We start from the raw sequence: 14,532 nt of genomic DNA on the forward strand, positions 1-14,532 counted from the left end.
ACAGAAGAGAGAGATGAGAAAAAAGAAGAGAGATTGGCAGGGAGGAAACAAGAGTTGAAGTGTGACTGTGTGAAGACGAGAAAGACAGAGAAAGAAATGAAGATTAAGATAAATAGCGAGGCCTTTGCAGAAAAAAACTTAGAGGGTGAGACTGCCACAGACGAAAGAGAGACAAAAGAGAGGGAGAGTGACAGAGGGAGGCAGTGAGGAATGACAGGAGAGATAGACTGAGGGATGGAGGAGAGGGGGAGGATGGAGGAGAGGCAGATTGACAGCCTCCGTTCCCTGGGACACATGAATAAACCAGTACAGCATGTATCGCCCCAGAGGTATGGGAGAGACAGACGGAAAGAGGTGAGAGAGAGAGGAAGGAGACAGAGAGAGGAAAAACAGAGAGCGTCTCCATAATCAAGCCATAAAGTAGAGCAGGAGCGAGGGAGTGATGGGGGAAGCAGCGATGGTTCTGAATGAGTCAATCATAATTAATCAAGACGCTTCCCGCTCTCCATTCAGGCGCTCCACTCTATCTCCTCTGCTCAGTACATGCACACAGTTAATTAGCCAACATTAGTTTCAAGTTTTATTAGTCGTATGTACGGGATAGACATGGAATAGACTGTCTAATGAAATGCTTACTTGCAGGTTCCTTCCTGACAATGCAACAAGAAATACTAAGATAAGAACAAAGTAAATGGCTCAGTAGAATAAACATTTTAGCATAAGTAAAATACAGGAAGGCACAATTTATAGTCCAATATTAACAGACATTTTGGGGAATGGGTGGCAAGTGTTTAAATTGTGCAGTATTTAGCAATCATAAATCATTACAATATGCTCATGTTTTCTTAGGCCTACAGTGTATGGTGGCTTTGATGTAGCTAATAACCATTCAAATTAAATCTGAACGATTTTCAGCTTTTCCATACAATGTGTTGTCGCAGAGGAAAAACAATCACCAACTCATCAATGCTTCTCCGAGGACTCTGTATCCTGACACAGAAAATAGGGCACTTTCATATTTATTTAAACGCTGGGCTCAGATCCAGGAGTCCATGGGGTGAGAGAGAGAGCAGAACAGAGCAGGAAGGAGAGGAGGAAGAGGGCTGGAACCACACACACACAAAATAACCAATAGGAAGAAGGTGTGTGTAACTGCCCGTGTATGCGTAACACTGCATATCTGTGTGCGTGTCATGAGAAATAACCGAATGTGATGACAAGTTATGCATTTGATTGATAGATGGAATATCTACACAAGGGTTTTGAGAAGGTCCCAACTGGGTCACGTCTCAATGTCTCCAATGTTATAATTAAACAGAACATGAGAATTTCTAAACCTAAAATCAGGAACCCCACGGAGCAGACATCCCATTCTTCAAATATTCCATGCCTCTGTGCCAGAGGAGTACATGGAGGAATACCTCAGAGCATTATTCAGCCCAGAGTAGAAATGAGACAGGATGTTTTTAAATCAACACTTCCGCCTTGTGGAGTTACAATGAACTACAAGGACCTCAAAGCTCCACAGGCATTGACAATGTCCATATGAGACTATTTAGATGCTACTGTACATCAATAGGCAGAGTAGTAGTCATGTGAATGTCATACTTCATCTAGCAGTAATACTGAAATAATGAAAATATACTAGAGCTCCACTGCATTTTCACCATGGCCTCTTGGAGTAGTAGATACAGAATGACAAACACGCACGGCTGATTTGATTGACTTTATTTGTAAGGCACCAGAAGTACTTCCTTACTGCAGAACATTTCAGTTATGTATAGTCAATGTGTTACTTTTTACATTTCACCTTGTTTAAATGAAGCTATGATTTCATGACACTTTTTTTTTGTTGCCAAAGTACACACTTTAGGTTTTACATTATACACAAAATAAGTATTTAAAAAATGACCTTTACAAAGCTCAAAATGCTTACAATGCTTCACGCTTTGGGGAAAGGGCAAGCGATTGGGTCAGGTATAGGTCAAAGTACTGCAGTTCCTCTAGTGTCACATCAGTACTGTTAGGACATAGCACAGGAACCATCCAGGACAGACAGAAGATGCAGCCATATACACGTAAAGCTTTATATGTATAACTGTATACATAAACTGGTCCTCACCTACTAAACAAATACATAGTTCATTTGTATCAGAATTTAACAGCTTTTTACTCTCATTCTATTTATAGCGATAATATTCAAACAAGTGCATTGATCACAGAGAATGTGTACCAATTATTATTTTTTTTAAACATTTCTTCGCTAATAGAAAGGAATATAGTTCCCCAAGAGACATGCGTTTGTGTGCATCTAGCTACTCACACTCGTTGCATATCACTACTGTTTAAGTCCATAGGAGTAAGTTGTGCTCACAAGCTTAGAGAGCCACACGTCAATCCCAGGTTCACCACTGACTGACCAACGTTCAAATCTAATATTACAGAGGTTTATGAATGCATTCACATACAGCTATGGAATCATCTGAGTTATCTAGGAAATGTACACAGATCTATATACCCTCACAGTGTAACCCACCAAAAACAGAACGGAGAATGTCTATTAATATAAGGGAAATACAAAAACATACAGTACATCACATGCTGTATCACAGGCTGGGATCAAAACAATGGTCAGACAATAACACCAATTACCTCCCAATGAATCTTACAGTAAAACCACCACAGTCACCATCACACACATCTTCTATAGCATTCCCCATAGCTCTAGGGCTGCCTGGACATTCAACCCAAGGTTCTAGACCTTAGTTCTAGCCCGAACCAGTACCTGGGAGATGATGAATATGACAACATCGCCTCCGACGCCCAGGATTCTTCAACTCAAAAGTCCCATTAACCAGCTCTGCAAACGTTGTAAAAAATATGTTCGGTACTCACCAAAATATGCAGTTTAGCGGAGCAACTATTGTCATTACTGCATTTACACACAGTATGTACTTCCAAAAACAGCCCGTCTCAGACTAGACGTAAATCCAGGCCACTCAAATTATTATGATATGTTACGTTTGGTATGGTTACATAAAACAATGTTACTTAAGCCAAAAGGAAGGGGGGTGGATGGTGGGCGTATAACGCTAACGTCTAACAAACAAAAAGGTCGCGCGTTCGAATCTCATCACGGACAACTTTAGCAACTACTTTTTAGCTACTTAGTATGCTAGATAACACGTCCCCCATCCTTAACCCCTAGACTAGCTAACGTTAGCCACCTAGCCAACCTTAGCAACAACAAATTTAATTCTTAACAAAACTTTTGCAATTTGTAGCCTATCATACCATACAAAATGGATGATGGTCATCCACAAATTAATACATACCATACGAAACGTAACATATCATACTAAATGGAGTGCCATATTTCGGTGATTACCGAACGTATTGCCATAACATTTGCAGAGCTGGTTAATGGAACTTTGAATTGAAGGATCCTGGGCATCAGAGATCATCATATTCATATGATTATTTCTTGAAGCCCAGGTACAGCGGCACTCACGGGTCCAGGTAATATCGTATCAAGCTGTCGTTTCTCGCTCTGTTTCGCCAATAAGTTGTGAGAAACATGTTTGGGAAAAATATATTTTTGTAAATGCACATTAAACAGTGGCTATTTGTGCTTTATCTACTCAAAGAACAGCTCCAAAACATTACGTTAACTATTCATTGGCCATGGACAATAGATCAAAATATGTGAGTGCTGTTAATGTATTGTATACAAGAAAAAGCTCAATCATGTATCATTTTTTCTTATACAGAGATTCATCTTTGAGTAAAAAGATAGTCGGGGCTGAGTGGACATTTTGCATAATATGTTCAATGCCGCTGCCTAACAATAGGGGTTGATAGAGATGTCAACCCGTTTCCTAAAATAGACCGGAGGACTCCTGTTCAAAGAGGTGACTCAATGGACGTCAGAGCTGCTTTCTAAAACACTTACTGCCCTCTAGTGTTGGAGGCAACTACTCTCCTCTACTGCATCACCGCCAAAACATAATATTAGTGCACTTTACAGAAAGGAGAAAAAAGATCTGCAGTTCTTTTCTACCTTCCACAATGTTATCATCACTGCGATCTGGACATTCGGACTGTTATTATAGTACTGTTAGCATGCCTTTCATTGAAGCTGCTGTGTGTGGATATGTCTAAAGCAGCTCAGTGGGTTAGACCGGGTTCTTTGGGGAATTTGTCATAGGGGGTGGATTTGTTGGAGGACTGATAGCACAGACTTGAAGGTGTGTTTCGTTTCCCATATACAATTTTCATTATACATCTCTCTACTTATCTAGAGGTATTTTTTTCAATACGTCCTACTTTCTTAAAATGACTAAAAGCAGCACTAGAGTTTGACTACGTAAGAGCACAGCTTTACATGGCATTAAGACAGGAATGCTTCTTTCCCACCTATAGCCATCAGGGACTGGAGTTACCTAGTTACACTATTCCCCAAGAAGACTGACGTCTTTCAACTACCCTCCTTCACCTTGGGGGCGAATACTAACCTGAAAATCGAAGTGCACCCAACTATCAATGCAGGATTTTCAAGTTAGGATTCAGACGTCCATAGACCCGTTTCGATGTAGCTCATCTAAGAGTCTCTTTTGGATGGAGCAACAAAGTCGTGTGAGTTACCACACACACACCAACCGATCGAATCAAGTTGACACAACAGAGGCTAGAGAGCTGTGTGACGCAAGCCTGTCTGTTGGATCTCTTCTGGTTTGTTATTCCAATTATACCGTGTGACATTCAGGGTCCCAGATGGGCCCTGGTTAAAAAGGGAGGAAGGAGACGCTCAGCGACGGTGGCGTGCAAACAAATATCCACTTATGAGAGAGAGAAAGAACACAAATTAGCAAAATGGAGGGGAGGAGAGAGTGATTAAAGAAGAAGTTTCCTTCTTTTTTTTTACAACCAAAACTCTATTTTTGATGTAAATGGCATGTTATAGTACAGTCCAGACTCTTTTGTGATTTCAAGTTTGAGAAACTTACCCCAAACAGCATATCAATTCTTTGTCCTCGTCGTGTAATATGGGGGCCCCCAAAAAACACGAACAAAGGTTCCAAAAACACCCAAATATGTATTTGTAGAAACAGCAAAGCTCGCAGTAGTGATGCAGGGCTTTAGATGCTGTACACATAAAATTGTGTCATTCCGAACTTTATCCAGAATGTTATATTCCCTTTTGGCGACTCAAGTAGTTTCCCCTATCCAGCTGTTCCATTTTCTGTGTAGCTTGCTGCATATAACTGCCAAAATAAGAAAAACACCAACACAAAGCATCTTAATAGGGCATTGGGCCACCATGGTCACCAGAACAGCTTCAATGCGCCTTAGCATAGATTCTACAAGTGTCTGGAACTTCCTGTGTGGAAGCACCTCATGCTTTCAAAACACTTTGTATCGCTCATTTAATCAAGTGTTTCCTTTCTTTTGGCAGTTACATGTAGAATGGACGAAGAGATATAGCTTGAGTCACAACAAAATGGAATATAACGTTGAGGATAAAGTTTGGAATGACAATTTCATGTGTACAACATCTAAAGACCAGCATCACTACACTAAAAGCTTTCTTTCTCAAAAACATTTTAAATCACAAAAAAAGGTGTCTGAACCCTTATATAACATGCTATTTACATCAAAAACAGAGATTTGGTTGTAAAAAAGGAAACTCCTCCTTTAACAGAGGGAGAGTAAAGAGTGAAAATGTGGTCAGAATGGAAGGAAAAGGGACAGTTGGTGGTCCGTGACAAGAATACACAATTAACAAAAAGAAATCAAGCTCAAATCACAAACGATATCTGAAGAAATTGTTAAAAAAAATATATATATCAACACTGTACACAGTTGGAATGACGGCAAAAGCATCAGATAGGACGAGAGAGCGAGAGAAAAATAGAGTAGAATTAAAAACCAAGCATGGCAAATATAAGTAGGACGATTAGGGAGAAGGGCGTAGGGGAGAGGAGGAAGGCTGGCATGGATACATAGCAGCTACACAGGATCACAGCCCTCCAATGCTGCTGATATGCGGTGGAGGGAGAAAGAAAGAGAGGGAGCTCTAGTCGGACTTGTCCCCGTCCTCCTCACGGTGGTTGTCGGCTCCCTCACGGGACGCTTTCTCTTCCTTGGCCAGCTGGGCCTGCGAGGCAAGGATGGAGGAGAGGGAGAAGAGGCCTGAGGAGGAGGTGACGGCCGGCAGGGTGGACTGGCTCAGGCCCAGGGGCATGGGGGTCATGGGCAGGGCCAGACCCTGGAGCTGGGACAGCTGGTGAGCCTGGAGCTGCTGCTGCGGACAACAAACACACAGCTCAAACACAGGGGAGGTACAGATGGGTGCATATGGCTCTCACACGCACACACATACACTGAGGGTATATGATAAACATATATGTAGACACACATTATACATAAACCACAGGAGGCTGCTGAGGGGAGGACGCTCATAACAATGGCTGGAATGGCGTCAAACACATGTAAACCATGTGTTTGAACAATTCCATGTATTCCGTTACAGCCATTACTAAGAGCATGTCCTCCACAATTAAGGTACGACCGGCCGCATGTGACATATACATACACCGAGTGTACAACATTAGGAAAACCTGCTCTTTCCATGACTGACTGACCAGGTGAATCCAAGTGAACGCTATGATCCCTTATTGATGTCACCTGTTAAATTCACTTAAATCCGTTTTGATGAAGGGGAGGAAACAGGTTAAAGAAGAATGTTTAAGCCTTGAGACATGGATTGTGTATGTGTACCATTCAGAGGGTGAATGAGCAAGACAAATTATTGACGTGCCCTTGAACGGAGTATGGTAGTAGGTGCCAGGTGCACCAGTTTTAATGTGTCAAGAACTACACTGCTGCTGGGTTTTTCCACACTGAACAGTTTCCTGTGTGTATCAAGAATGGTCCCCCACCAAAAGCACATCCAGACAACTTGACACAAGCTTTTGACACCTTGTAGAGTCCACAACCTGACAAATTGAGGCTGTTCTGAGGGTAAAAGGAAGTGAAACTCAATATTAGGAAGGTGTTCGTAATGTTTTATACACTCAGTGTAATATACACAGAAAGATCGTTTATCATCATCTTCAATACCTAAAACACCAGACAAAGCTAAAGGAAACCCCAGAACAGCAGATGCATCATAAAAGAGTGCTAGATAGTGAAATAGTGACAGAGTAGCAGTAACCCCACTGAGGGGCTAGAGGGAGCAGCCTACCCGGATGATGGAGTTCATCTCTGGAGGGGTGACCTGCTTGGCCCTCTCGATGGCCCCCAGGACCTGCTGCTGGTGCTGGGGGACAAACACACACACACACACACACACACACGCACACACACAGAGGGGGGTTAGATGGATCAACACTACCAACACTGACCCTGTGCTCCTCACCCATTCAGTTATTCAGCCAGCCACCACTAACAGAACACAGGGCTCTGATGGAGAATCAATGATCTACTCCCATGTTGGAATGGGTCAGGGTCATCTTGTCATGGACATAAATGAGCACATCTTATCTGGATCCCAGCAGAGTGCCCTGACCCCTTTCATTACAGGGCTCTCAATATAATACAGGGAGGGAGGGAGGGAGGGAGGGAGGAGCGGTCAAATGAGAATAATATCATTCCAGGCTAAGGGTGCAATGTGGGGTTGGGGTTAGGGGTAAAGGGTCAGGGGTTAGAGGGTGGTCTTACCTCCTGGGACAGATAAGGGAGGACTTGGGCACAGATCCCGTTTAATCTCTTCACAATCTCAGCCTGAGGAGATAAAACACATCAGCTCTTAGCTTCATTTAACACCCCTCGGTCTCACAACACAAACCCAATGCACCCAAAGGGTACTTTACAACAAGCACACATATATACAGAATGTAGGACCTTAATTTGATCACTCTTTTGTTGCTGAGAATTGTCCTGCACTGATTTACACTACAGTTCAAAAGTTTGGGGTCACTTAGAAACATTTTTGAAAGAAAAGCATTTTCTTTGTCCATTAAAATAACATCAAATTGATCAGAAATACAATGTAGATATTGTTAATGTTGTAAATGACTTTTCTAGCTGGAAACGGCAGATTTTTTATGGAATATCTACATAGGACTACACAGGCCCATTATCAGCAACCATCACTCCTGTGTTCCAATGGCACATTGGGTTAGCTAATCCAAGTTTATCATTTTAAAAGGCCAATAGATCATTAGAAATCCCTTTTGCAATTATGTTAGCACAGCTGAAAACTGTTGTCCTGATTAAAGAAGCAATAAAACTGGCCTTCTTTAGACTAGTTTTCGCTGTTCTGTGACTGGAGTGGTACACAGCGTTGTACCAGATCTTCAGTTTCTTGGCAATTTCTCATATGCAATAGCCTTCATTTCTCAGAACAAGAATAGACTGACGAGTTTCAGAAGAAGGTTCTTTGTTTCTGGCCATTTTGAGCCTGTAATCAAACCCACATATGCTGATGCTCCAGATACTCAACTAGTTTAAAGAAGGCCAATTGTATTGCTTCTTTAATCAGAACAACAGTTTTCACCTGTGCTAACAAAATTGCAAAAGGGTTTTCTAATGATCAATTAGCCTTTTCAAATGATAAACTTGGATTAGCTAACACAACGTGCCATTGGAACACAGGAGTGATGGTTGCTGATAATGGGCCTCTGTACACCTATGTAGATATTCCATTAAAAATCAGCCATTTCCAGCTACAATAGTCATTTACAACATTGTCTACACTGTATTTCTGATCAATTTTATGTCATTTTAAAATGGACCAAAAAAAACAAGGACATTTCTAAGTGACCCCAAACTTTTGAACAGTAGTGTACATAAATTCACTGAAAACCCAGTTATATTAACAGTATTGCACTTTCCAAGTAGCCTACTTTTGGCCACCTAATAGCCTAACCACCGATCAAGCAACATGCAGGGTTATTTTGCTGTGACAATGTAGGTTCAATTAAGATCACACATCTGTACACGCACACACACTGATATTACATCATGTTCGGGCAGTGATTATCATAACCAACTCAGATATGCAACACACTGTTAATTGTGTTACTTTCTAACTCAGCGTGATATCTGAGAAGAGACTTCATCACACTCATTTACCATGCACCATTACACTCTTATCACTATCATGCACACCGACACCTCTTGCGCTCTCCTCTAAAAATGTATTTTGTGTCTCCACTCTTCTTTCTATACGCACACACGCAAGATCAAATCACACACACAAAAATAAGAGGAGATGCCAAATGTTTTGTCAGGCGGGAGCACAATTCATCTAGGCTAACCGGAGAGAGGCCTCACTACTGGCAAGGACATTTTTATTTATTCTTTAAATAAATATATAAAAAGCAGAGAGAAAGAAGAAACAACACGAATAACCCCTTTTCAATATCTCCCTGGCACAATCCCAGACTAAACTGTCTGGAGCCCCTCAGCTGGAGAGAACAGAACGCTCAGGAGGAGAGAGAGAGAACGCGAGGGAGAGTGGGAGGAGGAAGAGAGCAGGCTGAACACAAAACCCAGATGTGAATTCTCCTCGACATTCAGTTCTACACACCCCCTTCAATTTCAACTCTAATGCTGCCGCAGTTCATCTGCACCCACTCACACACACAAAGGCACACAAAGCACGCACACACACACACACACACACACACACACACACACACACACGAGCTAACAAAACTGCAGATACACACACACACACAGCTCCCCTCGCTCTTTCTCGCCTCTGAATTTCAAAATATTTCATCCCGTCAAATAAAGGAGTAGGGGTGATGAATTATACTCATGAGGCAGAGTGGAGGCTGTGTATGCACGTGTGTGTGTGTGTGTGCAAGCGAGCATGTTTGTGACGGTATTTTTCACTGCGTGTTCCGTGCAGCCGGTGTGGCTATCAGGGAGGAGCCGTCAATCTTTTAGGGTGGCCGCGATCGCCAGACGAGGTTGCAGATAAGGCCGGGTCCACAGAGGCACATCGCTCTACACCTGCAGCCTGCCCATAAATTAATCCCCACACCCCCTGATCAATGGGCACTGGGCACCAGATGAGCCCCTTAGACAGTAGTACACTACTCTTCCACTGATCATGTAGGAATATACCTAGATTAGAGCTTTACCTGTGCAGTACTGTACTGCTCCTTCCATTAAAACAATCCCTCTGTGAGTAATGATGCTTTCTCATCGATGCCACAGAGAGATGATTCACTGTCCGTCTGTCTACAGGCAGCATGATGGGAAGTAGGGGTGTGCCGACATGGTCATACTCGTATCCGCAAGTTGACAGTTGATAGTCGGATCGGATGATACTCGTGATCGGTAGATGTTGGCAAAACACCTCCCTGCACATTCTCACTGCAAAAAAGCTGCAGATTAAGAGCAGTGAACAGAGGAGTGTGTGTGTCCTCAACTTGCAGTGGGCAGCCACGTTTGCTGTCTGTCACTCAGAATGCGCAGCAGCGGTTCATATTTTTTCTCCTACGCTTGCCCCGCTTGTTAGATATGACGCACATTGATAGCAAACATCCTCGCCATGTGATTTATCATAGTAACAGGCAGCAGAAATCTAAATGATCAGACCGAAAACTGATCGGGTGAAATTCTGAAGCAAGTGGATGGAAAAATACAGCTTTCCTCTATCCAATCAGGGCAGCAGGATCAACGTACAGCCCGCCCTTCTCTTTACAGCCAGTTGAGTCATTTAGACCACCCAGAACCTCGCACATGACTGATTGACATGAGAAAGATGCGTGCTGGCACACAAAAAGTTATTTCTTTCCCCGATCACGGATAATAAAATAAAAAAATACTCTGATCATAATTGTACCTCGGAAATTGCCCATATCCATTCCGATTCTTGTTTTGTCCGACTACTCGGCACACCCAAGGAGAAGAACAGATTCCTCTCTCAGATATCACTGCTGAAGGAGGGGTTCCTATTAATGTAGCACGAGAGACTTACCTGCTTGTGCATTTCGATGTTCAGTCCATAGGACATCTCATAGTACTGCAAAGTAGAAGGAAGAGGAGGCGTTAGTATATATACACTATAATAATGGAAGGAGGGAAATGACATTATGTTCTGTAGACAGACTGTCTGTATGCATTTCTGACTGTCCCACAGAGCAGTCTACAGCAGCCATCTCCTGGGTGTCATGTATCATGTCATTACACCAGGTCGAACCCTTTACACACATCCTGTTATAGGTGTCCTTTTGTGTGTCGCTGTGAGAAGGGATGGTGTGTGTGTGTGTTCTGTGTTAATGAGCGGGCCAGTGGCTCAGCATTTGCCCTGTTAAATCACCCTCTCGGTCTGTGAAGGCATGGGCTCCAACGCTCTAAAACAAACACACATACACACACACACGAGAGAGGAGAGCAAGCCTTCCACCCCAAACGGCATGTCCCTAAAGCAATTACGGTGCTGGGGAAATGGAGGTGCTTGCGTTAGCAGGCGGCGAAGCGGGGGAACCCGATAGGCAATTAGGGGAGGGGGGGGGGGCAGGCTGGGCTGAAGCTCCACACACACTGACCCGCTGATGGATACGAGTGCAGCGCTGCACAGATTAGATGAGATTAAGCCAGTCAACGGATCAATTAGAGACAGAATATCAGACAGCTACACAGGCCTGGCAAGAGACAATGAGATTAGCGAGAGGTGGAGAGTATGTGTCAGGGGGAGGATGGAGGGAAGAGGGGGAGGATGACATAACGACATCAGAGACAAAAAGACCACAGATGAGATGAGGAGGAATCATAAAAGGGAGGAGAGAGAGAACAACGACATAGAAGTACACAGAGAAGAGGGAGAGGCAGGAGAAAAGGCGACGAGAGAGAGAAATAGATGGGAACAGGGCTACACAGGAGGGGGTAAAATAGAGTAGAGACAAAAAGAGAGAAATCATATGCTCAACATCACTGGAATACTGCTATATGTTGTAGTTGCAAGACTAAAATAGTGCCAAATTCAAAACGATCCCATAATAAAAAGGTGAAAGTATGTTTTGTTGAGATATCATATCACTGCTGTGTTTAACATCCCCCTGCCTGTACAGTAGTTGGTATGAATGTGATTCCATGTGACTGGGCCAGCGGGCCCTGGGGCAAACTGACAGAGCAGGGTCACTCACACTCACACTAACACACTCACACTAACACACTCACACACACTAACACACACACACTAACACACGCACACGCACACACACACACTCTCACCATGATATAATGACGCTGCATCTCAGACTTCTCACTTGCCAGCTTGTCACACTCCAGTTTCAAACTGCAGAAAAAGGAGAGAAAAACAGAACATCTTTTTAGTCTACAGGAAGCATCCATCATATCTCTTCAGAGAGCCAGGAAATGATTTCATCCTTCCCTCAGCAGATCTAACATGGTGTCAATCCACCAAAGGAACCCAAATAAACCCCAATAAAAGGCCAATATATACACCCAGAGTGCTTTAAATGTCCTGCCTATAAATAGTGGCTGGTTGGTGAATGTGCAGGTCTGACGCGTCGCAGACAGCCATTAGCTGTAATCGCATCAGCGTGCTCGCTGCAGATGTCACAGGAGGTGACAGGACAAAGGAGGCCAAGTCACACCACTTGTCACAAACTTGGCTACCATATTGGAATGGTTCCGGTGTTGACGTCCCCCTGGAAAGCATTCTGATTAATAATGATACAGAGGGAGAAGGGTTTATAATGGTGTATTTACATTAAGATAGTCTTTGGGATCTGGATCTGTGCCGTCAGTGTCACTGTGAATGACGGCTCAATTAGGCAGAGCATTAGCTGTGGCGATTCTCATCATTGGTCCTAAATGGGAAACTGCTGCTCATAGCCACCACTGATTCTGTCACTTACATGGAAAAATAGTGGATGCAAATGGAACCATAAAAGTGGCGCTGTTAACCCAGCCCAAAGTGAAAAGGTTAAAGAATAAACCACCTCATTACAATTCAAGAGCAGACCTCAGATTCCCTGACCAAACAAGTGCTCAGGGGGCGCATTTCATTCAGACAGCTCTCTCCCTCCGGCCCTCCATCTCTACTCCTCTTTCGCCTGCAGCCTCCACTTAGCCAAATCGCTTTTCCCTTCTAAAAAAAAAAAATCCAACAGCAGCCACACACAGGTTGGTTGTCATGACGACCAGCCTCCCCTGCTGCCACCCTACCTGAGACCCTATTGGGATTGTCTTTGTGCGGCTGTGATTGGTGGAGGCGGCCCAGGGGTCCAGAGAGACGCTCTCAAACGACACTTTGATAGAGTTTTATTGCCGCTCCTTCCGCCTCTAAATCGCTCCTGCTGTCATCTTTATTTTGATTTATGTATTCCCTGAACTATTTATGCATGTGAAGGAGGGGGGGAGCGACAGTTACAATGCTCACTACTATGCTCAGGAGACCGCCTGCAGAACATTTCCCTTTAAAAGTGCTGAACGCAGCGTTCTACAAAGCCTTGTCTATGGCGCTTCAGCTCAAGTCAATAGGCGGCGCATATGCATGCTACGAATTCGGCGTATAGAACAGGTATTCTTTTCAACTGCTTCTGTCTGCCTTTGAAGGGGGTTAAACGGGGGGGGGGGGGGTTGTCAGGGGAATTACACACCAAAGCCCAGGCACTGAGGTGTTCATGCTATAGGAACAGACTGATGATCAGACAGACAGGAATTTCACACAACGAAAGAACATGGGCTTTTATCTTGCTCTCCTCTGATGAAGCTCAATGAAACAGGGAGGAAAGAACCTTAGCCAATACACACTCTAGTTCCTATACCACAGGTAAAGAGGGGGAACCTGATGCAGTCGGAGCAGTGCAGCTGCTTCTTCAAAGGCTAGAAATCAATAAAGAAGAAACCTTCCTTGGTCCATAAACTCCATTTAAGTCATGAATTAAACAGCAAAACACTACACTCTGGTACATCTCAATCCAGGTAAAACGAATTACCTCATACCATCTAGCAATTGCCAATCTTGTTGGGTTGTGGCTATAGTGGTACATCATAACACTGCTTTCTATTACATGAAGGAGAACAGAGTTGTAGACTCGGGTTCCAAATGGAAGTGACACACACATCTATTGATCTGCTCCTAAAAAATATGCAGCAGAAGACTATTAGAAGAAAAAAATGTGTTTGTCTTGCTGTGAATTATTTGGCATTCTAATCATGTAGGTTATGCCCATGTGATTTTGATAAAAGAAGCATGTGGTGCACACTACACGCTTACGGCAATAACTTAATAGAGTAGAATTCAAGTGCTCTAATCTGTACTCTCACCTACAAATATAATATGGTTATGCTTAATAAAGTGATTCACAAAGAGCAGTTTTAGTATCGTAAAGGACAATTCAGCCATTTTTCAACCTCATTCATCATCTCCAGCACCAAACCAGTGTGAAAACAGAGTATTTCTATGATCCGTGGTTGTAAAGAAAAGGTCCTAAAAAAATACTTCTCTGTGACATCACAGGGTAGGATTAAAGTTTAAAA

At 43.2% G+C, this 14,532-nt stretch overlaps 1 protein-coding gene across 2 annotated transcripts in view; it reads right to left on the reverse strand.

Moving 5' to 3' along the window:
* Positions 1 to 1,713: 1,713 nt before the first annotated feature.
* Positions 1,714 to 14,532, reverse strand: part of LOC115158281 (amino-terminal enhancer of split-like) — a 40,179-nt gene continuing 27,360 nt past the window's right edge. The window contains exons 3-7 of one of the 2 annotated variants that reach the window (XM_029707045.1): positions 12,256 to 12,319; positions 11,000 to 11,044; positions 7,723 to 7,785; positions 7,247 to 7,321; positions 1,714 to 6,304 (exon numbers count right to left, since the gene is read on the reverse strand). In XM_029707045.1, the coding sequence (XP_029562905.1) occupies positions 6,077 to 6,304; positions 7,247 to 7,321; positions 7,723 to 7,785; positions 11,000 to 11,044; positions 12,256 to 12,319 (475 nt within the window). In that variant the 3' untranslated portion in view covers positions 1,714 to 6,076. The remainder of the gene's footprint in view (positions 6,305 to 7,246; positions 7,322 to 7,722; positions 7,786 to 10,999; positions 11,045 to 12,255; positions 12,320 to 14,532) is intronic. The other variant, XM_029707046.1, reaches the window with a different exon arrangement.

Source organism: Salmo trutta, chromosome 22 (genome assembly GCF_901001165.1).
Source record: "Salmo trutta chromosome 22, fSalTru1.1, whole genome shotgun sequence".
Taxonomy (NCBI): Eukaryota; Metazoa; Chordata; class Actinopteri; order Salmoniformes; family Salmonidae; genus Salmo; species Salmo trutta.